At 43.6% G+C, this 27,922-nt stretch overlaps 1 protein-coding gene across 2 annotated transcripts; it reads right to left on the bottom strand.

Moving 5' to 3' along the window:
* Window positions 1–251: 251 nt before the first annotated feature.
* LOC311136238 (E3 ubiquitin-protein ligase RNF34-like) lies at window positions 252–27,922 on the bottom strand. 2 transcript variants are annotated; one of them, XM_084170365.1, is made up of 9 exons: window positions 27,820–27,922; window positions 27,583–27,618; window positions 11,169–11,387; window positions 8,094–8,594; window positions 4,278–4,343; window positions 3,875–4,076; window positions 3,624–3,659; window positions 3,320–3,361; window positions 252–2,600 (listed from the first exon to the last, which is right to left on the bottom strand). In XM_084170365.1, exons 2-9 carry the CDS (start codon window positions 27,589–27,591, stop codon window positions 2,416–2,418), a joined length of 1,260 nt encoding a protein of 419 aa, XP_084026491.1. In that variant the 5' UTR covers window positions 27,592–27,618; window positions 27,820–27,922; the 3' UTR covers window positions 252–2,415. The 2 variants fall into 2 exon arrangements, with proteins under 2 accessions (XP_084026491.1, XP_084026492.1); XM_084170366.1 differs by lacking the exon at window positions 3,320–3,361.

Here is a 27,922-nt window from a genome sequence, read left to right as displayed (position 1 = left end):
TAAATAATTTTATTGTAATTACCAAAATAAAAAGGTCAGCATTCCAAAATACAAAGATCCAGGATTCCATTGAGTGCTCATAGCTATAACTGACATCATATAGCTGCCTACAAGTGACATCTTTGAGATCTGGCAGCATTATAATAAACATACATGTAAACATAGTGACAGTGTTCGCTACTGTGTGTGATGTACAAATATTCACAAGGTTTTGAATCCCCTAGCAGGTAAGGACAAGAAATGCACCAAAATAAAATTATTAAACAACTTTAATAGTGAAATGTCATGATCAGTGAGCTCTCTGTTTATGATTGGTGGAGAGTCATATTCATCTGATCAAATGAAGGGCATTTACATTCTGAAAAAAATTCAATTCAACCTCTTAAAATATAAATAAATGCTAATAAAGTATATTAAGACATCCAAAGCAAATGGAAAAATATATTTATCAATAGCTTACATATCAGTAAACAACAATATTAGATATCATATGCAATTAATTTTACAGCAATAAGCTTTTCCTCTATAACTATCTACAGGCATTAGTAGATACTTTTTTTAAAGACATTTGAATAAATATAATTTTATGAAAGAGAACAGAAGTTGTATTTGTATAAACAAACTTAAAAGACTTTGAGTTTATGCATCCTTTTCTTCTCTTGAAATGAGATGATAAAATACATGTTTAAATACAAGCTCAGAACAGAGGAATTAGCACCTGTTACCTTCTTCTCAAGAGGTGAACACCAAGCCAATGGACAACACAAGCGGACAAAAGACCTAGGAAAAGTAATGGAATGCTATTGCTTAATTAAGCTAAGTAGCAGAGACACATTGACAGTCATGCCAGACTTTAATAAATGATACGCAGACAAAGAGCATAGGAACGTAAAGCATGGGATGACCCAGCCACAGTGTATGGTATGTTACCACAGTAGACAGGAGCCTAATCTAAGCCAAACAAGATCATCAACATAGTAGACATTGATCATAATGTGATATCACTTGTGACTGATTAAACACATGCAAGGAGAACATGGGTCGGACAGCCTTGAACTGAAGCCCCTACTAACCCATAGCATGTGGTTTAAGAGCTTCCCTACAATCTAACCAACCAATCACTGAGCTTGATGGTTTACACATTGTTTGATGCTTTCGAGTTTGGGTTGGATGCTGCTCAAATCTACAATGCATGGTCTGAAGTGAGGAGTGACACTTAGCATAGAAACAGCAATAAGAAATCAGTAATAAATTGTGGTATGAAGTTTGGCACCAAAAACACCCTCCCCTGTGTGTGTGTGTGTGTGTGTGTGTGTGTGTGTGTGTGTGTGTGTGTGTGTGTGTGTGTGTGTGTGTGTGTGTGTGTGTAGAAATGGAACATCACAGAGACATGCAGCCTGGTTGAGTTTCTCAGACTGGTTTATAGACAGAAAGACAGTTTCTCACTCACACATAGAAGTCTCTTTTTTAATATTGCACATACTAAAGAACATTGAAGGAGATACGTACAATATAACCTGGTGTGGTATGAGTGTAAACCATATTGACTCTAACCCTGGGATATCATAATGATCTCCATTTGGAGCCCTGGGGCTCCGACCTCAAGGCATTCCCCCCCAAGTTTTAAAATGGTCTTCTACACATTTCATCATGAGGCTAAGAGGAAATGTTGCAGTTTTTAAGCTAATTTCCTGCAATTTTACACTTTTTGCTATCGGTCAGAGAGAAAGATTTGCTGTTTTATATCTCATCTCATGCTATTGTTCACATTTTGCCTTGAGGCTGTGACAAAAAAAAGTATGTTTTAAAGCAAATTTCCTGCTATTCTACACATTTTCCAATGAGGTTGAGAGAGACTTTTGCAGTTTTAAAGCGAATTTCCTGCAATTATACACATTTTGCTATCTGGGGGGCCCACCAACCTCCAGGAGACCCACAACCCCCAAATAAATACAAATTTGGTTGGGGAAGGTCGGGGCCCCGGGGCACAAGCCCTGTGTCCCCGTTCGGTATACCGGCCCTGATGGGACCAATTCCGCTTCATGGTTTATTAAAAGTAAAAAACAAATTAAAATGAAGCACTGTAAAATAAGATATTGTAGAGTTATTTTTGAAACAGTTCAGTGTGTATCACACTAAAGACAGAAGGTCAGTCAGTGACCTGGAGCCAGTGGAGGTTCAGACCAGACAGAGCAGTTTCCTGTGCGGCTCTTGTAGTTCTAGTAGCAGTAGTAGAAGTTAGGCCGTTTGAAGCTGTCTGCTCTGCATGTCATTTGGACTGGAGGATGTGCACGTCTGCTGCAGCATTAAGTCCTTGGAAACTTGCAAAACCATTCACCTCAGGTTTTCAAGCACACCTCAGGTTTTCCCCAACAGCTTCAATATCCTTGGCTGACATGCACGCTCACGGCAGAGTTAAGACTTGAAGACGTGCACGGCCCGCACCACGTACTGCCTGCAGATGGGGCACTCGCTCATCCTCATCCCACATTTAGTACAGGTGACCATGTGACCGCACTCCAGCAGCACACAGTCGATCACAGCGTCCATGCAGATGCGACACAGGTGGTCATCAGAGGCCAGCTGAGCCTTCACACCGTCTGTGGAGAAAAACAACGCCTGAGAAAACAGTATTACTCTACGGAGCTCACAGCCTGAGGATGGCTGTCTTCTCTAGGCTCATTCACATACTGTACATCAGGGTTCTTCAATTCCGGTCCTGGAGGGCCGAAACACTTCTGTTTTTTATTTCTACCTGGTAGTTAATTGCACTCACCTGGTGTCCCAGGTCTGAATTAGCCCCTGATTAGAAGGAGAGGATGAAAAACAGAGGTGTTTCGGCCCTCCAGGACCGGAATTGAAGAACCCTGCTGTACATGATGATGTAGTGCCCAAATAGCCAGTTAGACAGCAGGATGAGGTGGTCTCTCTCAGAACAGCACATAGCGTATTACTCAGGAGGGGATTATACCATCCTTAAGACCTTTATATTATTATGAAGGGTGTCTCAAAGACCTGTACTGATACATGTAATTCAACCTGAAATAAAATGATGGGTCGTAAAGAGGTAAATAGGGATCACATTAACGACAGGATGAACGACAAGCCTTCAGGACCAATGATATGATGGAAATGAGAAGCACATAAAAAAATTAAGCAATGTGACCATGCAGGGAAAAATGTTCTGGTCGGGATCGAACAGGAAAAATAAGACTTCAGCATGCATCAATATGGAGAGTTGTATTTCAAGACAGTGATGGTTTAGCAGGTGGGATAATGGTGGAGTTAGACATGCCTTTACACATGCACAGTGCTTTACCTTCCACTGCACCATTGCAGATAGGCGGAGGATATGACACCACTTTATTTACAGAAGGAAAGGGGCAGTGACAAAACAGCCATTAGTGATTCTAATAGGATACAAGCTCTTACTCCAATTCTTCCTCCTCACATAGTATAAGAACAATTCCTGTACACAGTCATTTCCTGTACACAGTCATTTCCTGTACACAATTCCTGTACACAGTCATTTCCTGTACAGTCATTTCCTGTACACAACTCAAATATATGTGCATCATGTAATAAACAATACAACCCAACAAAACAGTATTGAATGCCCTCACCTGCGGTCATGCTGTTGATGTTGCTGACATTTTCCACTGGAAGAAAATACAGAAATACATCTTTAATATTGTGTATCTGGACCAAATCAAAGAAAAATGTTTTAACTTGGACAGTTTCTCTATTGTTCAAACTAGGTTTGAACTGTAGATTGATAAGCTATGAAGGTTGTTATCAACAGGATCAGTAGTGTTCTAGTTAAGGTTAGGTTAGTTGGTATAGGAGGGCTAAAATGATTCAACGTGGTGCTTACTGGACTTCCTGTTCAGCTCGTTCTCCCTGTAGAGCCGATGGACCCGCTCTATCAGCTCCCACTTCTCACAGCAGCCAGAGTAGTTGACAAAGTTACGGGCCAGAATCTCTTTGAGCTGCCGGACAGACAGGCTCTCAATGTCCCCTTCATTGTCCAGGTCAGATAGAGAGGCCCGCATCCTCCTCTGTGTCACTGGACTGACCTACAGAGATAAAAGAGGAGGCACTTCAGGAAACAAAAAGTTCAATTATAACTAGGTTTGGTCACACCATGGTCATTGAGGCAATACAACTGACCAAGTGAATGCTCTCACAAGAGTGGGTCAGTGATTTCTCTTCAGTTAAATACATGAGGTGGAGACAAAGGACAGAGGCAGATTGAGGTAAAGGGCTGGTCGTCTCACCTCTATGATAGGTACACTGGCAGGTTCCAGGTGAAGGAGGGGGATGGTCGGAGATTCCCCATGCTCCTGGAAACAAAACACAACACAAAAGGGGATCAACAGCAGTTTTAGAAACAGTACTGGAGCAGATATGACAGTTTTGAAATACTTGTGTTGTCTGACGCTCCTCACCCTTTCTCCCACAAATCAGAACTTCTATAAAACACCACCAGAGGTGCTGTAATCACTAGACATGCACTTGCAGTGCTTTTGAGTCATACTAAACATCCATCAGAGGGAAATAAAAATAGTACAGTTTGCTGTAAATTTCAAAACTCTAATTCATATTTGATGTCTCTCTTAAAATGTCTGAAGGAAAAACGCCAAGGGGGGTGAATACTTTCGCAAGGCACTGTATGTATGTATGTATGTATGTACAGTGAGGGAAAAAAGTATTTGATCCCCTGCTGATTTTGTACGTTTGCCCACTGACAAAGGTATGATCAGTCTATAATTTTAATGGTAGGTTTATTTGAACAGTGAGAGACAGAATAACAACAAAAACATCCACAAAAACGCATGTCAGAAATGTTATAAATTGATTTGCATTTTAATGAGGGAAATAAGTATTTGACCCCTCTGCAAAACATGACTTAGTACTTGGTGGCAAAACCCTTGTTGGCAATCACAGAGGTCAGACATTTCTTGTAGTTGGCCACCAGGTTTGCACACATCTAAGGAGGGATTTTGTTCCACTCCTCTTTGCAGATCTTCTCCAAGTCATTAAGGTTTCGAGGCTGACGTTTGGCAACTCGAACCTTCAGCTCCTTCCACAGATTTTCTATGGGATTAAGGTCTGGAGACTGGCTAGGCCACTCCAGGACCTTAATGTGCTTCTTCTTGAGCCACTCCTTTGTTGCCTTGACTGTGTGTTTTGGGTCATTGTCATGCTGGAATACCCATCCAAGACCAATTTACAATGCCCTGGCTGAGGGAAGGTTCTCACCCAAGATTTGACAGTACATGGCCCCGTCCATCGTCCCTTTGATGCGGTGAAGTTGTCCTGTCCCCTTAGCAGAAAAACACCCCCAAAACATAATGTTTCCACCTCCATGTTTGACGGTGGGGATGGTGTTCTTGGGGTCATAGGCAGCATTCCTCCTCCTCCAAACACGCCGAGTTGAGTTGATGCCAAAGAGCTCGATTTTGGTCTCATCTGACCACAACACTTTCACCCAGTTCTCCTCTGAATCATTTAGATGTTCATTGGCAAACTTCAGATGGCCCTGTATATGTGCTTTCTTGAGCAGGGGGACCTTGCGGGCGCTGCAGGATTTCAGTCCTTCACGGCGTAGTGTGTTACCAATTGTTTTCTTGGTGACTATGGTCCCAGCTGCCTTGAGATCATTGACAAGATCCTCCCGTGTAGTTCTGGGCTGATTCCTCACCGTTCTCATGATCATTGCAACTCCACGAGGTGAGATCTTGCATGGAGCCCCAGGCCAAGGGAGATTGACAGTTCTTTTGTGTTTCTTCCATTTGCGAATAATCGCACCAACTGTTGTCACCTTCTCACCAAGCTGCTTGGCGATGGTCTTGTAGCGCATTCCAGCCTTGTGTAGGTGATAGAGAAATTATGATTATGACAAAAATTGTTAACCCCAATACTGATGATGACTGTGTGAACTGTGTTAGGGTTATCATTATGAACCCACTAACAGAGGGGGTGAGTTAGAAACTGCTGAGACAAACATTCCAGGATGAAGGGGACTGAGAAACTGGTTAAAGGCCTCCTAAAGGTGGGCGGAGCAAAGTGCCTTTGTGTGAAGTATAAAAGCTGTATATGTGTTTTTTGGCGGCAGAGCTCTCCATGATTAAACATACAGATCATTCTTGCTGGTTGTGGACCTTTGTTTAATTCATGATTAAACCAGAGCCTTACACCCTCTGGGAATTATTCAGAGCATTAAGTTTGATTAATTAGAGATAGAAATTCTTGTGACAGTAGGTCTACAATCTTGTCCCTGACATCCTTGGAGAGCTCTTTGGTCTTGGCCATGGTGGAGAGTTTGGAATCTGATTGATTGATTGCTTCTGTGGACAGGTGTCTTTTATACAGGTAACAAGCTGAGATTAGGAGCACTCCCTTTAAGAGTGTGCTCCTAATCTCAGCTCGTTACCTGTATAAAAGACACCTGGGAGCCAGAAATCTTTCTGATTGAGAGGGGGTCAAATGCTTATTTCCCTCATTAAAATGCAAATCAATTTATAACATTTTTGACATGCATTTTTCTGGATTTTGTTGTTGTTATTCTGTATCTCACTGTTCAAATAAACCTACCATTAAAATGATAGACTGATCATTTATTTGTCAGTGGGCAAACGTACAAAATCAGCAGGGGATCAAATACTTTTTTCCCTCACTGTAGGCGTATCCTCTAAAAGTACCATGTTACATTTAGCATTCAGCACCATTTGCTTCTTCTAATCTTAACTGATTGGTTAACTATTCCCTTTGAATATGATAACTATATTAGGAGTTTGCCTGCAACCAGAATCCAATGGTCTTGGCAGGGATGCAGCAAAAACACAGAGTGAGTCTGATTAGAATGTGTTTACCTTGTGGCGTATTGCCCTGCATTAACTCAGCCCTTTATGTGCAATGACGAAAGGACATAAAACAGCAATGATCATGAGAGTAGCCTACTCATCCCCTCCTCTCTCCTCTCCTCCCCTCCACCGGACCACCGCACAACAAGCAATTAGCTAATGGTGCAGGGGTAAGCCATTCTTCTGGTGTGACATCACGATGACGGCTGGGTCTATAGGGGGTCGGGGGAGGCTGATGTTCATTCCACTGGACCAATCAGCCGCAGGCTGCCAGTATGCACCTGTGTTAATAATGCATCAGCAGGCCTGTTCGTGGCGTGCTAGCATCCCCAGCCCAGCTCTAACAACTGACAACACCACAACCGAACAACTGCACTACCACCAGGCACCAGCTAAGCCACTCATTTGATCCTTTAGCTTTTAAGCATTACAATAGGAGTGGAGGATTTTGATGTTTAGGCCAAAATGATCCCACGGACAGAGATGTGAGCAGTATTGTTGTCTTTCTCTCTCTTTTCAATTACAGCTGTGCTGTTGAGTGGAATCGAAAGTCAGCCTGAGCGTTGTTACATAACCAACAGCATGACAGGCCTAAAAAAAGCGAAGGGCTTAAGCCCTGGCTGTTGATGACTGGCTGCAGCTCCCAGGGCTGCACTGTAAGAGCAGCTGTTTACAGCTGTCAGTCACGTGGATGTCAGATCATAGAAAATACTGAAATTGTGCAGTATGAAATATGAATGTAGCAGATGATCTGTGTGAGTGAAGCCCTTCATTCATGTCAAACACACAAAGCACCAGACTGTATCAGACTGGCTCCAAAGAACAGGGCCTGACTGCAATAAACTATACTGCAATTACTAGAATGCTTGTAAGCTTTTTATGCTCCTATATTTAGTCTAAATGGTTATCGAAGGGGTTACTTTCAGCAGGGCTGTCGACAATCATAAACCATTTACATTCACTAGAGTAGCAATTGCTCGTTGTTGATTGTTATGCTTAGCTGTGACAACTCTACTTCACACTGACAAATATGTTTCCCACATCCATGCCATGTGCTTATCAAGCTTAACATTAATTAGCTTTGATACAAGAAGGACAGATGTCAAAAGAGCAGGGAAGATGGTAACGGTATGGGGAATGGGACCAAGTTGTGTTTGTGAGTGTGTGTGTGTGTGTGCATGAATGTTTGCATGCGTGTGTGTGTGTTATGTGTGTGTGTAGTCATACCAGGCTCTGAGCGGTCCCTGAGCTGTCACTCCGGCTGAGAGGAGTGTCTCCCTGAGAGGCGGAGAGAGCCGACTGTTCCGAGGTGGAGAGAGACGACTGCTCCGAGACGGAGTGTCGTGCGGCTGAGGGGGGCGAGGCGTGGATGGAGTGGGGGAGCGAGTGGAGGCTGTCCGTGTCTGCATCCTCCTCCTCCTCCTCTTCTTCCTCCTCCTCCTCCTCCTCTTCCTCCTCTTCCTCTACACCTCCTTGCGTCAAGGTGTTTTCCCCAGCTTCCTGGTGGCAGAGCACCAGGTCAACCAGGTCCTCCTTCTCCCTGCAGGTGTCTGTAGGGATGTTGCGCAGCAGCAGGTACTGGCGCAGGTCTTTAACGCGAAGCGCCATGAGCTGTGGTCTCTGGAAGGCCGTGCTGCGCAGGAGGTGGCAGGTGGTGCAGCAGCGGAGGTTCTCTTGCAGCACCGAGCACAGGGCGCAGAAACTTTTCTTACAGTCCGAGCATATGTGCTGAGAGAAAGCGAGAGAGAGACAGAGCGAGATATAGAGATACAGTGGCTTACGAAAGTATTCACCCCCCTTGGCATTTTTTCTATTTTGTTGCCGTACAATTTTTTGGGGGGGTTTGTATCATTTGATTTACACAACATGCCTAACCACTTTGAAGATGTAAAAAATGTTAGCCACTGGGATTATTGCCCATTGTTCAAGGCAAAACTGCTCTAGCTTCTTCAAGTTGGATGGGTTCTGCTGGTGTACAGCAATCTTTAAGTCATACCACAGATTCTCAATTGGATTGAGGTCTGGGCTTTGACTAGGCCATTCCAAGGCATTTAAATGTTTCCCCTTAAACCACTCGAGTGTTGCATTAGCAGTATGCTTAGGGTCATTGTCCTGCTGGAAGGTGAACCTCCGTCCCAGTCTCAAATCTCTGGAAGACTGAAACAGGTTTCCCTCAAGAATTTCCCTGTATTTAGCGCCAGCCATCATTCCTGACAAGTTTCCCAGTCCCTGCCGATGAAAAACATCCCCACAGCATGATGCTGCCACCACCATGCTTCACTGGGGATGGTGTTCTCGGGGTGATGAGAGGTGTTGGGTTTGTGCCAGACATAACGTTTTCCTTGATGGCCCAAAAGCTCAATTTTAGTCTCATCTGACCAGAGTACCTTCTTCCATATGTTTGGGGAGTCTCCCACATGTCTTTTGGCGAACACCAAACGTGTTTGCTTATTTTTTCTTTAAGCAATTACTTTTTTCTGGCCACTCTTCTGTAAAGCCCAGCTCTGTGGAGTGTACGGCTTAAAGTGGTCCTATGGACAGATACTCCAATCTCCGCTGTGGAGCTTTGCAGCTCCTTCAGGGTTATAATAATAATATAATATGCCATTTAGCAGACGCTTTTATCCAAAGCGACTTACAGTCATGTGTGCATAAATTTTTACGTATGGGTGGTCCCAGGGATCGAACACACTACCCTGGCGTTACAAGCGCCATGCTCTACCAATTGAGCTACAGAGGTCTCTTTGTTGCCTCTCTGATTAATGCCCTCCTTGCCTGGTCCGTGAGTTTTGGTGGGCAGCCCTCTCTTGGCAGGTTTGTTGTGGTGCCATATTCTTTAAATGTTTTAATAATGGATTTAATGGTGCTCCATGGGATGTTCAAAGTTTCTGATATTTTTTTTTTTAACCCAAACCTGATTTATACTTCTCCACAACTTTGTCCCTGACCTGTTTGGAGAGCTCCTTGGTCTTCATGGTGCAGCTTGCTTGGTGGTGCCCCTTGCTTAGTGGTGTTGCAGACTCTGGGGCCTTTCAGAACAGGTGTATATATACTGAGATCATGTGACAGATCATGTGACACTTCGATTGCACACAGGTGGACTTTATTTAACTAATTATGTGACTTCTGAAGGTAATTGGTTGCACCAGATATTATTTAGGGGCTTCATAGCAAAGGGGGTGAATACATATGCACGCACCACTTTTCTGTGATTAATATTTTAGATTTTTTTTAATTTCACTATTTTGTGTATGTCCATTACATGAAATCCAAATAAAAATCCATTTAAATACAGGTTGTAAAGCAACAAAATAGGAAAAACGCCAAGGGGGATGAATACTTTTGCAAGGCACTGTAGAGAGAGACACTCACCACACACATTTAGAAGAGAGGCGATCCCATCAGCCTGTCATGTCCATTCCTCCTGATCAATTCCTTACTAGATTTAATTAATTATTGGCATCATGGAGTCAATTAACTATCCTGGTTTTAGAACTCTTAATTACAACTAATGAGAGGGCTCTGCCAAATCTACCAGACAACAGCTTTCCAAAACAAGGACTCATTCCCGATGATGTCACTATGTCCTAGGAAAGACGATGACCTTATCCCATTTGGCACAGACAAGCTAAATAATACTATATGGAATATTGTCCAGCTATTCCTGACCTTTACAAGCTTATCTTGGTTTACTGAGGAAATTCAGATGAATTGACTGACAGGTAGTCTGAATGGAGACAGAAAAGGTGGGATATGGCCAGAAATTATTTCCATATCATTGGTGTGCATTGCAAATGAGCTGCGAACCAGAAAGAGGACATTCACACTCTGACAGATCCATTCATCAATCATCTGTGCTAGTCCCCCAGAACCTCTCCTTTCTTGACACAGATATCGACCTGAGCCACACACACACACACACACACACACACACACACACACACACACACACACACGTGTGGGTACAATATATCCCGGGATTTAACCTACCATCGGCATGGCAACAGGTATGAGCGGGCTGATAGAGCATTCTGAGTCTGGAAGCTGGGAGAACGCTGAACCTTCCAGGGGCTTTCATCGCTGTCCCAGCATGCCACACTGTCAGTCAAAGCCTAGATACACTCTGCCATTTACCTGTCTGCAGTCTAAGATGGTGCCCTGGTGTGGCCAGTATGATTGAGTATTTCATATGGAAGTTAGAGTTTTATTAGTTTATTTATAAGGGGCACAGTGTTCTTCCTACTCCTCATCATCACCATCATCTTTTTACACGCTATCGTCATCAACCTCATCACCACCTACCTTGCGCCTGAAGACAGAGAAGGCCAGTCCACAGGCCTTGCAGAGCTGACCTGCACTCCCTGAGCTGGTGGGGGGGTATGTGGAGTACCCAGCGCTGGGGGCAAAGCGGAAGGGCCCCGCCCCAGCCCCGAACCCTGGCTGCTGCCCGCGCACCGTCCCTGTGCCCATCACCTCATTCAGCAGCCCGCAGCATGAAGCCCACATGGACGATGCTCCTGCCTACGACACAAACACACACAGCATGCACGTCTGTTCTTTTTAAATTAATTTCTCCAAATTTGAATGCATAGTTTAGAGTCCTATTATCCATCCCAGTAGCTTCATAAACAATATGCCTTTGGCAGTACTGAAATCATAGTAGCCTACAATGCAATCAATACAGTGCCCCAATTTCACCTCTAACACTATACTAGAGAAAAGTACAACTTTTGTTGCAGGTCGCATCACTAAGGGAATGGTATCTCAGACTTCTCATGTCATTTGTAATTTGTCCCGGAATCCCACAATGCCTCATTGAGATCTTCAGCTGCTCAACCACCTCCCCCATCTGATGAACTACAGTCGTGGTCAAACGTTTTGAGAATTACACAAATATTAATTTTCACAAAGTCTGCTGCCTCAGTTTTTATGATGTCAATTTGCATGTACTCCAGAATGTTATGAAGAGTGATCAGATGAATTGCAATTAATAGCAAAGTCCCTCTTTGCCATGAAAATGAACTTAATCCCCCAAAAACATTTCCACTGCATTTCAGCCCTGCCACAAAAGCACCAGCTGACATCATGTCAGTGATTCTCTCGTTAACACAGGTGAGAGTGTTGACGAGGACAAGGCTAGAGATCACTCTGTCATGCTGATTGAGTTAGAATAAAAGACTGGAAGCTTTAAAAGGAGGGTGGTGCTTGAAATCATTGTTCTTCCTCTGTTAACCATGGTTACCTGCAAGGAAACCCATTGAGAACTTGGTCAATCCTCAAGAGGTGGGTGGACAAACAAAAACCCACAAATTCGGACAAAATCCAAGCATTGATTTTGCAAGAATGGGCTGCCATCAGTCAGGATGTGGCCCAGAAGTTAATTGACAGCATGCCAGGGCGGAATGCAGAGGTCTTGAAAAAGAAGGGTCAACACTGCAAATATTGACTCTTAATGTCAATGTAATTATCAATAAAAGCCTTTGACACTTATGGAATGCTTGTAATTATACTTCAGTATACCATAGTAAGATCTGACAAAAATATCTAAAAACACTGAAGCAGCAAACTTTGTGAAGACCAATACTTGTGTCATTCTCTAAACTTTTGACCACGACTGTACATGCCTTTGTAGCTCCTGAGTTCCTCTACAAAAGGCATTGAAGTATTATAATACAGTCTCTGTGGTGCTAGCACATAAAGAAAATGTGTAGCAGTGCCTGACGGCAGCTGGCATATTCAGAACAGAGGCCTGTGAACAATGTGTGGCGGTGCAGAGGTGAATGTTATACAGCCTATAGAGCTTCAGAGGAAGGAACTTAATAAATCCAAAAGTAACAGAGTGAAAGACACACAAAAAAGACAGTGAATGTGGACTGCAAATCAGGGCCGTGCACAGACCTTTCATGGTGCAGGTGCTCAAAATTAAAAAAGGGCACCCATCTGCTAGTTAGCTAGCTCTATATACAGTGAGGGAAAAAAGTATTTGATCCCCTGCTGATTTTGTACGTTTGCCCACTGACAAATAAATGATCAGTCTATAATTTCAATGGTAGGTTTATTTGAACAGTGAGAGACAGAATAACAAAAAAAAAATCCAGAAAAACGCATGTCAAAAATTGTATAAATTGATTTGCATTTTAATGAGGGAAATAAGTATTTGACCCCCTCTCAATCAGAAAGATTTCTGGCTCCCAGGTGTCTGTTATACAGGTAACGAGCTGAGATTAGGAGCACACTCTTAAAGGGAGTGCTCCTAATCTCAGCTTGTTACCTGTATAAAAGACACCTGTGCACAGAAGCAATCAATCAGATTGCAAACTCTCCACCATGGCCAAGACCAAAGAGCTCTCCAAGGATGTCAGGGACAAGATTGTAGACCTACACAAGGCTGGAATGGGCTGACAACAGTTGGTGACATTATTTGCAAATGGAAGAAACACAAAACAACTGTCAATCTTCCTCGGCCTGGGGCTCCATGCAAGATCTCATGTCGTGGAGTTGCAATGATCATGAGAACGGTGAGGAATCAGCCCAGAACTACATGGGAGGATCTTGTCAATGATCTCAAGGCAGCTGGGACCATAGTCACCAAGAAAACAATTGGTAACACACTACGCCGTGAAGGACTGAAATCCTGCAGCGCCAGCAAGGTCCCCCTGCTCAAGAAAGCACATATACATGCCCGTCTGAAGTTTGCCAATGAACATCTAAATGATTCAGAGGAGAACTGGGTGAAAGTGTTGTGGCAGATGAGACCAAAATGGAGCTCTTTGGCATCAACTCAACTCGTCATGTTTGGAGGAGGAGGAATGCTGCCTATGACCCGAAGAACCCGATATCACGTGACTTCCGTCTCGCTTCCGCATTGTCTCCGTACTGCTGTGCTGTTTGTTGCTACTTGGCTACCTGCCAAACTATTCACGTTTTACTTTTAATAAACGTTTAATCAATCTCTGTGTTCAACAAATTTACCAACTTTTTAGTTTTGTCCTCACTCATCTTTTTTCGTTAAACTTTTTCACCCCGGACGTTTATCCCGAGACAGAAGAGTCATTTTCCTGTGCGTTTTAGCTGCCAACTTTACGTTATTTTCCTTTTTTCCATCGCAACTTTTTTCCCTTATTCAACTTTTTCACTCCGGACGCTTTATCTGGACATGGTTCATCAACATCTTCAACAGCCGAAGCTAAGTAGTAACATTAACATGATGTCTTCTAATTGCAGTCGCTGTACTCATAATATACAGGAGAATTCTCGCCTTACGGCGAGAATAGCTGTGCTACAAGCCCAGCTTCAGACGCAATCGTTAGGCAAGGGTAATATCAGTGTAGGAAAGGAAGAAACAGCGTCTGTGCCACCAGTAAGTACAGACAGTAACGTTAGTATAAATCCCCCCGCACAGTCCCCGCAGCCGGACAACTTTCTCATGGCTTCTGGAGGGAAATACTGTTGGAATGCTCAACCGGTGTCGCTCATTCAGCCGACAGAAACCTTCAACCGGTTTTCCCCATTATGTAGCGAGTCGGAGTCTGAGTCTGAGTCTTCTCTAGTCTCTACTCCTCCCGTTACGGGGTCTGAGACTCCGAAGGCTCCCACCATTAGCTCTGACAAATTGAAAACCCTAGTCATTGGCGACTCCATTACCCGCAGTATTAGACTTAAAACGAATCACCCAGCGATCATACATTGTTTACCAGGGGGCAGGGCTACCGACGTTAAGGCTAATCTAAAGATGGTGCTGGCTAAAGCTAAAACTGGCGAGTGTAGAGAGTATAGAGATATTGTTATCCACGTCGGCACCAACGATGTTAGGATGAAACAGTCAGAGGTCACCAAGTGCAACATAGCTTCAGCGTGTAAATCAGCTAGAAAGATGTGTCGGCATCGAGTAATTGTCTCTGGCCCCCTCCCAGTTAGGGGAAGTGACGAGCTCTACAGCAGAGTCTCAGCACTTAATCGCTGGTTGAAAACTGTTTTCTGCCCCTCCCAAAAGATAACATTTGTGGATAATTGGCCCTCTTTCTGGGACTCACCCACAAACAGGACCAAGCCTGACCTGCTGAGGAGTGACGGACTCCATCCTAGCTGGAGGGGTGCTCTCCTCTTATCTACCAACATAGATAGGGCTCTAACTCCTCTAGCCCCACAGTGAAATAGGGTGCAGGCCAGGCAGCAGGCTGTTAGCCAACCTGCCAGCTTAGTGGAGTCTGCCAATAGCACAGTCAGTGTAGTCAGCTCAGCCATACCCATTGAGACTGTGTCTGTGCCTCGATCTAGGTTGGGCAAAACTAAACATGGCGGTGTTCACCCTAGCAATCTTATTAGGATAAAGACCTCCTCCATTCCTGCCATTATTGAAAGAGATCGTGATACCTCACATCTCAAAATAGGGTTACTTAATGTTAGATCCCTCACTTCAAAGGCAGTCATAGTCAATGAACTAATCACTGATCATAATCTTGATGTGATTGGCCTGACTGAAACATGGCTTAAGCCTGATGAATTTGCTGTGTTAAATGAGGCCTCACCTCCTGGTTACACTAGTGACCATATTCCCCGTGCATCCCGCAAAGGCGGAGGTGTTGCTAACATTTACGATAGCAAATTTCAATTTACAAAAAAAAAAATGGCGTTTTCATCTTTTGAGCTTCTAGTCATGAAATCTATGCAGCCTACTCAATCACTTTTTATAGCTACTGTTTACAGGCCTCCTGGGCCATATACAGCGTTCCTCTCTGAGTTTCCTGAATTCCTATCAGACCTTGTAGTCATAGCAGATCATATTCTAATTTTTGGTGATTTTAATATTCACATGGAGAAGTCCACAGACCCACTCCAAAAGTCTTTCGGAGCCATTATCGACTCAGTGGGTTTTGTCCAACATGTCTCTGGACCTACTCACTGCCACAGTCATACACTGGACCTAGTTTTGTCCCATGGAATAAATGTTGTAGATCTTAATGTTTTTCCACAAAATCCTGGACTATCGGACCACCATTTTATTACGTTTGCAATCGCAACAAATAATCTGCTCAGACCCCAACCAAGGAGCATCAAAAGTCGTGCTATAAATTCTCAGACAACACAAAAATTCATTGATGCCCTTCCAGACTCCTTCTGCCTACCCAAGGACGTCAGAGGACAAAAATCAGTTAACCACTTAACTGAGGAACTCAATTTAACCTTGCGCAATACCCTAGATGCAGTTGCACCCCTAAAAACGAAAAACATTTGTCATAAGAAACTAGCTCCCTGGTATACAGAAAATACCCGAGCTTTGAAGCAAGCTTCCAGGAAATTGGAACGGAAATGGCGCCACACCAAACTGGAAGTCTTCCGACTAGCTTGGAAAGACAGTACCGTGCAGTACCGAAGAGCCCTCACTGCTGCTCGATCATCCTACTTTTCCAACTTAATCGAGGAAAATAAGAACAATCCAAAATTTATTTTTGATACTGTTGCAAAGCTAACTAAAAAGCAGCATTCCCCAAGAGAGGATGGCTTTCACTTCAGCAGTGATAAATTCATGAACTTCTTTGAGGAAAAGATCATGACCATTAGAAAGCAAATTACGGACTCCTCTTTGAATCTGCGTATTTCTCCAGGGCTTAGCTGTCCTGGATCTGCACAGCTCTGCGAGGGCCTGGGATCGGGAGAGACACTTAAGTGTTTTAGTACTATATCTCTTGACACAATGATGAAAATAATCATGGCCTCTAAACCTTCAAGCTGCATACTGGATCCTATTCCTACTAAACTGCTGAAGGAGCTGCTTCCTGTGCTTGGCCCTCCTATGTTGAACATAATAAACAGCTCTCTATCCACCGGATGTGTACCAAACTCACTAAAAGTGGCAGTGATAAAGCCTCTCTTGAAAAAGCCAAACCTTGACCCGGAAAATATAAAAAACTATCGGCCTATATCGAATCTTCCATTCCTCTCAAAAATTTTAGAAAAAGCTGTTGCGCAGCAACTCACTGCCTTTCTGAAGACAAACAATATATACGAAATGCTTCAGTCTGGTTTTAGACCCCATCATAGCACTGAGACTGCACTTGTGAAGGTGGTAAATGACCTTTTAATGGCGTCAGACCGAGGCTCTGCATCTGTCCTCGTGCTACTAGACCTTAGTGCTGCCTTTGACACCATCGATCACCACATTCTTTTGGAGAGACTGGAAACCCAAATTGGTCTACACGGACAAGTTCTGGCCTGGTTTAGATCCTACCTGTCGGAAAGATATCAGTTTGTCTCTGTGAATGGTCTGTCCTCCGACAAATCAACTGTACATTTCGGTGTTCCTCAAGGTTCCGTTTTAGGACCACTATTGTTTTCACTATATATTTTACCTCTTGGGGATATTATTCGAAAACATAATGTTAACTTTCACTGCTATGCGGATGACACACAGCTGTACATTTCAATGAAGCATGGTGAAGCCCCAAAATTGCCCTCGCTAGAAGCCTGTGTTTCAGACATAAGGAAGTGGATGGCTGAAAACGTTTTACTTTTAAACTCGGACAAAACAGAGATGCTTGTTCTAGGTCCCAAGAAACAAAGAGATCTTCTGTTAAATCTGACAATGAATCTTGATGGTTGTAAAGTCGTCTCAAATAAAACTGTGAAGGACCTAGGCGTTACTCTTGACCCTGATCTCTCTTTTGACGAAAATATCAAGACTGTTTCAAGGACAGCTTTTTTCCATCTACGTAACATTGCAAAAATCAGAAATTTTCTGTCCAAAAATGATGCAGAAAAATTAATCCATGCATTTGTTACTTCTAGGTTAGACTACTGCAATGCTCTATTTTCCGGCTACCCGGATAAAGCACTAAATAAACTTCAGTTAGTGCTAAATACGGCTGCTAGAATCCTGACTAGAACCAAGAAATTTGATCATATTACTCCAGTGCTAGCTTCCCTACACTGGCTTCCTGTTAAGGCAAGGGCTGATTTCAAGGTTTTACTGTTAACCTATAAAGCGTTACATGGGCTTGCTCCTACCTATCTTTCCGAGTTGGTCCTGCCGTACATACCAATACGTACGCTACGGTCACAAGACGCAGGCCTCCTAATTGTCCCTAGAATTTCTAAGCAAACAGCGGGAGGCAGGGCTTTCTCCTATAGATCTCCATTTTTATGGAACAGTCTGCCTACCCATGTGAGAGACGCAGACTCGGTCTCAACCTTTAAGTCTTTACTGAAGACTTATCTCTTCAGTAGGTCATATGATTGAGTGTAGTCTGGCCCAGGAGTGTGAAGGTGAACGGAAAGGCTGGAGCAACGAACAGCCCTTGCTGTCTCTGCCAGGCCGGTTCCCCTCTCCACTGGGGTTCTCTGCCTCTAACCCTGTTGCAGGGGCTGAGTCACTGGCTTGCTGGTGCTCTTTCATGCCGTCCCTGGGAGGGGTGCGTCACTTGAGTGGGTTGAGTTACTGACGTGATCTTCCTGTCTGGGTTGGCGCCCCCCCCTTGGTTTGTGCTGTGGTGGAGACCTCTGTGGGCTATACTCGGCCTTGTCTCAGGATTGTAAGTTGGTGGTTGGGGATATCCCTCTAGTGGTGCGGGGGCTGTGCTTTGGCGGAGTGGGTGGGGTTATATCCTTCCTGTTTGGCCCTGTCCGGGGGTTTCTTCGGATGGGGCCACAGTGTCTCCGGACCGCTCCTGTCTCAGCCTCCAGTATTTATGCTGCAGTAGTTTATGTGTCGGGGGGCTGGGGTTAGTTGGTTATACCTGGAGTACTTCTCCTGTCTTATCCAGTGTCCTGTGTGAATTTAAGTATGCTCTCTCTAATTCTCTCGTTCTCTCTTTCTCTCTGAGAACCTGAGCCCTAGGACCATACGTCAGGACTACCGGGCATGATGACACCTTGCTGTCCCCAGTCCGCCTGGCCTTGCTGCTATTCCAGTTTCAACTGTTCTGCCTGCGGCTACGAAACCCCTACCTGTCCCAGACCTGCTGTTTTCAACTCTTAATGACCGGCTATGAAAAGCCAACTGAGAGACCTGAGCCCTAGGACCATACGTCGGGACTACCGGCCGTGGTGACTCCTTGCTGTCCCCAGTCCGCCTGGCCTTGCTGCTATTCCAGTTTCAACTGTTCTGCCTGCGGTTATGGAACCCCTACCTGTCCCAGACCTGCTGTTTTCAACTCTTAATGATCGGCTATGAAAAGCCAACTGAGATTTATTCCTGATTATTATTTGACCATGCTTGTCACTTATGAACATTTTTGAACATCTTGGCATGGTTCTGTTATAATCTCCACCCGGCACAGCCAGAAGAGGACTGGCCACCCCTCATAGCCTGGTTCCTCTCTAGGTTTCTTCCTAGGTTTTGCCTTTCTAGGGAGTTTTTCCTAGCCACCGTGCTTCTACACCTGCATTACTAGCTGTTTGGGGTTTTAGGCTGGGTTTCTGTACAGCACTTCGAGATATTAGCTGATGTAAGAAGGGCTATATAAAATAAAATTGATTGATTGATTGATTGAACCCCATCCCCACCGTCAAACATGGAGGTGGAAACATTATGCTTTGGGGGTGTTTTTCTGCTAAGGGGACAGGACAACTTCACCGCATCAAAGGGACGATGGACGGGGCCGTGTACCGTCAAATCTTGGGAGAGAACCTCCTTCCCTCAGCCAGGTCATTGAAAATAGGTCGTGGATGGGTATTCCAGCATGACAATGACCCAAAACACACGGCCAAGGCAACAGAGGAGTGGCTTAAGAAGAAGCACATTAAGGTCCTGGAGAGGCCTAGCCAGTCTCCAGACCTTAATCCCATAGAAAATCTGTGGAGGGAGCTGAAGGTTCGAGTTGCCAAACGTCAGCCTTGAAACCTTAATGACTTGGAGAAGATCTGCAAAGAGGAGTGGGACAAAATCCCTCCTGAGATGTGTGATAACCTGGTGGACAACTACAAGAAACGTCTGACCTCTGTTATTGCCAACAAGGGTTTTGCCACCAAGTACTAAGTCATGTTTTGAAGTACTAAGTCATGTTTTGCAGAGGGGTCAAATACTTATTTCCCTCATTAAAATGTAAATCAATGTATAACATTTTTGACATGCGTTTTTCTGGATTTCTTTGTTGTTATTCTGTCTCTCACTGTTCAAATAAACCTACCATTAAAATTATAGACTGATCATTTCTTTGTCAGTGGGCAAACGTACAAAATCAGCAGGGGATCAAATACTTTTTTCCCTCACTGTATATATATTCTTTATGATTGTGATTTATCTTCAATGCTCTTAAATAATAACTTCTTAATATAATATTCATAAACTTCTAACTCATGATATATCACTGGCTGGCTAGTGGCTTGTGTGTATATTTTAGTATATGGTGGTTAGTTAGAGTCTAGTAGACTACCTGTGTTGCTGCTGCTGTTACAGGCTTAGTTTTTTCCATTTATATTTTGAGATTAGACGTTAGCATGTGGGGTGATCCGATTGGTGTCACCTCATTAGTCAGTATGTGTTACACCTGTGCTGGTTTGTCATCTCGTTAGTGGGAAGGTGTTTCACCTGTGCTGTCCCAGGTGCTATTTAAGAGTAGCTGGCCCAGTGCTCCAGTTGTCTTGAGAGATGTGGAGGGTTAACACCTTTAGTTGACGCGCCCCATTTGTGGTCTAGGCAAACAATCCTTTATCTGACCTTCCGTTTTAGTTTTGCGCTATGGATGCAAGGCCTGACCCATCCATGATATCAAAATTATAGTTTTAACCATGTTTTGAGGTTTTATAACCCTCAAACACAACTCTGGACCTCAAAGCCAGTTCCACTGCAGTTTTTCATTGTTCCCCTCTAATCAGGGACTGATTTAGACCTGGGACACCAGGTGTGTGCAATAAATTATCAGGTAGAACAGAGAACCAGCAGGCTCTGGACCTCATAGGGTAAGAGTTTAATACCCCTACTATATAGTGTTTGCTTACATTTACTTTGTTTAAAACCAGCTTATTTTCGGTTCTGATGGGGTTCGACAGTTGAACTAAGCTCATGGGGCATTTCTAAGTTATATTTTTCTAGACTCAATGCGTATAGTATCACATCATTAATTTATAAGTCCAAAAATGGATGTAACAACTGCAGATTGCCACTTTAAGTTTCTGTCCATTACCTATTGAATAACAACACTGAAGTAGGAATGCCTGGTCCCACTCAACGCTACAGTCATCAAATCCCCTGATGAGAGTATGCTATGGTTCTCATTGAAAACATCCTCTCTATGTTAACTTGAATGGTTAATATGGGAGCAGTGGGGTAATTTCTCAGATATGGAAGCCTTATGACCTAGTAGAGTAGGTGCACTTAGCGATATTCATGTGGTCCATAAAAGGACCATACAATGGATGTGACATGTTTGCCTGATCAATGTTTACTGACTGCAAGACTGTCCACTCCAGAGCCTGAGACCCGAAATGGCGTGTTCCCCGACGCAGCTCCTTGGAGCATACTGATGAGGGGAGGAGTGGAAGAGGGCAGGGAGAGAATATGTCTCCTGTTACAGGGTCTGGGGAATCAATAGCTGACATGAACATACAGTATGTGGCTCTGTCTGAGTTCAGTACAGGAGACAGTGAGTGTAGGCTATATTTTACGAGATGAGGCCGCTGCTGTCCACAAATGAAGTTCTGCTCAGCCATGACCTGCCACAACATCTCACCTCTCTTCGCCTGCCTGCTTAGCCAGCCTGCAGTTACATAATCCAGGAGCTAAATGCTATATCTGGAACTGACTGCACTGAGATGGTCTTCCCAGAAATACACTACAGCAATAAGCTGGTTGTGAAACATAATATCATAAGAAAACGTCATCCTGGCATGTTTTTGAATGAAGGTAAAATGTCACAGGAGCTGATGTTTTTCTGAATACATTGTAATCAATGCGAAAAGATGATTGTCACAGGGTTGACGTTTTTCTCAATACACTGCAGTCAATGGGAAAAGATGAGTGTCCTACTCGTACATCTGACCTTCAAGCAGGCAATGGGGCATAAACCAGGCACACAGAAAGAGTGGTAAAAGATCCACCATGACTCAGATGCTCCCTCTCCCTTTGGACAGTTACTCAGTGGGCCATTACTACACCCTTCCTACTCTCTTCTGCTAGATTTAGCAGGAGGTGGCACTGTGGTCTGGTCATGAAATCACTCGTATCTGGCGCTGCGCCAGAGGAAGAGCTTTCCCCTGTCACCTCAATTAGCACCCAGTAAGCTCTGAAGGGAGGGACCGACAAAGCATACAACCGATAACTGCAAACAAGAGTTACAGTAAAATGCACTACTCTGTTACCAATATATACACTTCTTTGCGCTTATTAATATCTCATCTACATGAAGATTAAAGATTAAGTCTTACTATAACACGCCTGGTTGTAGGCAGTTTTATCTGAAAAGGGGATTAGGGCCCCTAACTTGCACTTGTCATATCAGACATTTTGACAGTGAAGCAAACAGTCAATCTGCTGATGCGCTGGACCTGCTGAGGAGCGCTGTGCTTTTTTAGAAGTTTTTAAACTTTGACTTCTATCATTATTTTTGGCAGACTATAGTGCAAAGCCTTGTTTATACCTGGCTCTAACATGCGTTCTTTGTCCTGATCTTGTCCACATTCTAATTGTGCCCACATTTTCAGAAATATGTCTACACATGGTATTAAGATGTCTCATATCTATCTACTTTGTACGCATTGTGACCAGATTTCCTGGTCCCTCACTGTATGCCAATTATTTAACAGCTATACTTTCAAAATCATATTTATGTATTTATTTTAAGACATTGATGCCATAAGTCAATGGTGCCACCTGTCAATGATTTAAGTAGGCGGGATAATTATGATTTAAATGGTTTCACTGTCCAGATCCGTCTACACTTGTAAGATATCCATACACAATGCGTGCCTGACTACCTCCTGCGTTTTTTAATCGGAACACCTGTCTGAAAATGTGAGCACAATCAGAATGTGGACAAGATCAGGACAATTGATGCATGTTAGAACCAGGTATAAATAGGGCTTAAGACATTTTGTAAAGAACAAAGACCAGACAACGTAGACAAACTGTGACAATAATTACAGATATTACTGTTGACACACCACATGTTTATTTTTTATTAAATGTATTTTGCCATTTAGCAGACACTCTTATCCAGAGGGAATTACAGGCACAATTAGGGTTAAGTGCCTTGCTCGAGGGCACATCAACAGATTTTTCACCTAGGGGACTCAAACCAGCGACCTTTGGTTACTGGCCCAACACTCTTGGGCTCAATGCATTTAACCGCTAGCCTACCTGCCGCCCCACCAAAACAATAGACCCTGTCCCAGTGTCCCTAGCCTTCACGCTTCCAGCCACTTATCCACACACGACTCCAATACCATCACACGTCTCAATGGTGTTAGGGCTGATCACCGACAACATTGAAACTGCCTATAGGAAGGAGGTCAGAGACCTGGCAGTGTGGTGCTAGGACAACAACCTTTCCTACAACGTCAGCAAGACAAAGGAGCTGATTGTGGACTACAGGAAACGGAGGGCCGAGCACGCCCTAATTCACATCGTCGGGGCTGTAGTGGACCGGGTCTAGAGCTTCAAGTTCCTCGGTTTCCACATCACTAAGGACCTATCATGGTCGTGAAGAGGGCACGACAACGCCTCTTCCCCCTCAGGAAACGGAAAAGATTTGGCATGGGCCCTCAGATCCTCAAAAAGTTATACAGCTGCACCATTGAGAGCATCTTAACTGGCTGCATCACAGTTTGGTATGGAAACTGCTTGGCATCCGACCGTAAGGCGCAACAGAGGATAGTGCGTACGGCCCAGTACATCACTGGGACCGAGCTCCCTGCCATCCAGGACCTCTATACCAGGTGGTGTCAGAGGAAGGTCCTAAAACTTGTCAAAGACTCCAGCCACCCGTCATAGACTGTTCTCTCTGCTACCGCATGGCAAGCGATACTGGAGCACCAGGTCTGGGACCAAAAGGCTCCTGAACAACTTCTACCCCCAAGCCATAAGACTGCTGAACAGTTAATCAAATGGCTACCCACACATACACACACACACACACACACACATAGACACACTTTCACACTCTTCATATACACTGCTGCTACTCTGTTCATTATCTATCCTGATAGTCTAGTCACTTTGACCCCTACCTACATGACATGTACATATTACCTCAACTATCTCGTACCCCTGCACATTGACTCGGTACCGATGCTCCTTGTATATAGCCTTGTTAATGTTATTTTATTGTGTTACTATTATTTATTTATTTTTTACTCTGCGTTGGGAAAGGGCTCGTAAATACGCATTTCACAGTAAAGTTTACACCTGCGTGTGATTTGATGATCAATTTAGTTTGATTATCCTCTCTTCCCTCTCTCTCTTCTCTTTCCCCGTCCCCATCAGGGGGAGATGCCATTCACATAGTGAAGCGTGCAGTCAGCTGGCAGCCTGCACTAGACTTCATCTCCATTGAGATCAGGAAGTAAGACTGACGGAAAAATCTAGCTGATTCAATCAATCTCTTGCTGCTTTTGTCAGGGAAGGCACAGCTAATCACAATGTATGAATATGTGCTATTCAAAAGACTGCATTCAAACATGTCAATGATAACGGATGGCGCGAATTTCCTGTGCATCATAAATTTGTACCTTTAAAGCCTTACCTTCGGGGTGGAAGAGGACAGCTCCTACTAATAAAAAAGAGTGATTTGGACTTTGGGTTGCAGGCAATAAAACCAAAATGGTGTGTCTGCTCAGGAGATAATCCTGAGATTAAAATATGACTGGCATATTTAATAATGACCGCCAGGGAAACTGCTACCTTTCTGAGTCTCTATCACATTTAATTACAACAGACCATAGCTCCTAATCTCAGAGTTCCAAATCCATTTTAGAATTCAGAACTGGGTCATGCCAGTCAACCTATCCTGAGTGAATTCTCTTGCACAACAAAACAATATGCCCCAATGAGCAACAGACCTGTCTCTAACAACTACCCATGATTGACAAATCAGTGGAACTCAAGAGAAGTCATGTCGAATAACAGAATCCTTATGACAATGCAGTATCAATGAATTAGATTAAAAACATATGATACACTGACTGCAACAAAAATGTTTAATGTGTGTTTCTAAATGTATTACAGCTATCATCCTCCATTTCTCATGAGCTGAAAAGCTGCTTTTCAATATAAACTAGATTAGTCAATAAAACATCACAGCCATCTCTCTGGGGCAGATGATTGTTTGTCATGATCAGACAGAGACCAGATGACCTTTCACCTGCACTGAGACAACAAACTGATTTAGGCCCCTAAAATACATCACTATTCAAAGACTAGGGAAGCAGATAAAGGACAATATTGAGAACTTGAAGATATAGATGTTACACAAACATACGTTACAGCCTTATTCTAAAATTGATTAAATAGTTTTTTTCCCCTCATCAATCTACACACAATACCCCATAACAGGTTGTAAGACATTTTTGCAAATGTATACAAACCCCCCCATGAAATATTACATTTACATAAGTATTCAGACCCTTTACTCAGTACTTTGTTGAAGCACCTTTGGCAGCGATTACAGCCTAGAGTCTTCTCGGGTATGACGCTAAAAGCTTGGCACACCTGTATTTGGGGAGTTTCTCCCATTTATTTTCTACAGATCTTCTCAAGCTCTGTCAGGTTGGATGAGGAGCGTCGCTGCACAGCTATTTTCAGGTCTCTCCAGAGATGTTCGATCGGGTTCAAGTCCGGGCTCTAGCTGGGCCATTCAAGGACATTCAGAGACTTGTCCCGAAGCCACTCCTGCGGTGTCTTGGCTGTGTGCTTAGGGCCATTGTCCTGTTGGAAGGTGAACCTTCGCCCCAGTCTGAGGTCTTGAGCGCTCTGAAGCAGGTTTTCAACAAGGATCACTCTGTACTTTGCTCCGTTCATCTTTCCCCTCGATCCTGACTAGTCTCCCAGTCCCTGCCACTGAAAAACATCCCCACAGCATGATGCTGCCATCACCATGCTTCACTGAAGGGATGGTGCCAGGTTTCCTCCAGAAACATGGTCTGAGACATGGTCTGAGAGTCCTTTAGGTGCCTTTTGGCAAACTCCAAGCAGGCTGTCATGTGCCTTTTACTGAGGAGTGGCTTCCGTCTGGCCACTCTACCATTAAGGCCTGATTGGTGGAGTGCTGCAGAGATGGATGTCCTTCTGGAAGGTTCTCCCGTCTCCACAGAGGAACTCTGGAGCTCTGTCAGCGTGACCATCGGGTTCTTGGTCACCTCCCTGACCAAGGCCCTTCTCCCCCGATTGCTCAGTTTGGTCGGGCGGCCAGCTCTAGGAAGAGTCTTGGTGGTTCCAAACTTCTTCCATTTAAGAATGATGGAGGCCACTGTGTTCTTGGGGCCTTTCAATGCTGCAGACATTTTTTGGTACCCTTCACCAGATCTGTGCCTTGACAACAATCCTGTCTTGGAGCTCTACGGACAATTCCTTCAACCTCATGGCTTGGTTTTTGCTCTGACATGCACTGTCAACTGTGGGACCTTATATAGACATGTGTGTGCCTTTCCAAATTATGTCCAATCAATTGAATTTACCACAGGTGGACTCCAATCAAGTTGTAGAAACATCTCAAGGATGATCAACAGAAACAGGATGCACCTGAGCTCAATTTCAAGTCTCATCGCAAAGGGTTTGAATACTTATGTAAATACAGTATTTCTGTTTTTTATTTTGTAATACATTTGCAAAAAATTCAAATAACCTGTTTTTGCTTTGTCATTATGGGGTGCGGTATATAGATTGATGAGGAACAAATTAATTTAACCCATTTTAGAATAAGGCTGTAACATAACATTTGGAAAAAGTGAAGGGATCTGAATACTTTCTGAATGCACTGTATGTATCCACAATTATCTGATATAAATGTGTTCCTTCATTGCAAAATCAAGGAAGATATGTCTTCACTGCAAAGTATTTAGCTCTCTACACGGGGTGGGGAGAGACTCCTTATGTTGACTTTGCATGGCACCTTGTGATACTATAGCAATTTGAAAGACTACTGCCTGCTGTACAACATAACACTGATATGCTGGATCGGAGCCAAACATTGCCAGTGGAAATAATTGCTCAATTTAGAAGATCTTATCTATCACCTACTATAAACACAATTCTACACTCTGATACTCATTACTACAGTGTTGCAAGAAACAGGACTTAAAGGGTTAGGCTTTGTTAATTAAAATTAGGTAAACAACTTTCCCATACTTTGGATACTCACACTGAAAAAAATGCAAGGGGGTAATTTATCATAATCATCCATCCTCACCCTCCTCTTCATCATCATCACCATCACCTCCACCATTGTTGTTGTTCTCGCCTGTTCTAGCACTCCTGGTCAGTGATTAGTGAGTCCAAATACTAGGGATGGTGATTATCAATAGACCAGACATCTCAAAATATTCCATCACTCATTGACTGCAGTATACTGTTCTCATTCGGCAGATTAACGATGGGGAAATGAATGGACATTGCACTGTGGTATACAGTTCACTGCGAGGGAGATGCAAACTAGTGTCAGACTGAGGGTCAGAAAGAGCTCGTGACCATCAACATTTACTGTATCCATGCCATTGTAAATACAACGCAATATAAACATTTCAGCCCTGAGAAGATATTCCAACCGGCAAAAACACTACTGTCACTCACCTTATACATGTATCCGTAAAATCAGAGTTTGAAACCCTTTAAAGCAAACAGACAAACAACATAATGAATGTATTGTAATTGCATAACAATTAATAGGTTTGACTGGATGCCAAATTGACATTTTGTTACTATTTGTCGACGCACCGGATTTCAAAGTTGTAATATAGATCGAATGCAAGCCGGCTGTACAAAATTTCACAACATAGATACATTGACATTGCAATAGGCCTACCATACCTTCATTCTGACTCCCGGTTGTGGAATTTGTCGTGTAATATTAGAATGATGACCATTGCAAGGACACAAGGAATCACACCATTACGTCTTCCTTTTCAGAAGC

The sequence above is a fragment of the Coregonus lavaretus genome (genome assembly GCF_964263955.1).
Source record: "Coregonus lavaretus genome assembly, chromosome: 10".
In the NCBI taxonomy this organism is placed as follows: domain Eukaryota; kingdom Metazoa; phylum Chordata; class Actinopteri; order Salmoniformes; family Salmonidae; genus Coregonus; species Coregonus lavaretus.
This window is presented reverse-complemented; position numbering and strand designations above follow the sequence as displayed.

What these genes read in the sequence shown, in the direction of transcription:
- LOC311136238 (XM_084170365.1), bottom strand. An exon ending in TCTCTGTCTTCAGGCGCAAG is followed by an intron (nt 8,595 to 11,168) that starts GTAGGTGGTGAT and finishes GCTTTCTCTCAG; the next exon opens with CACATATGCTCGGACTGTAA. An exon ending in CAGGGACCGCTCAGAGCCTG is followed by an intron (nt 4,344 to 8,093) that starts GTATGACTACAC and finishes TTTTGTTTCCAG; the next exon opens with GAGCATGGGGAATCTCCGAC.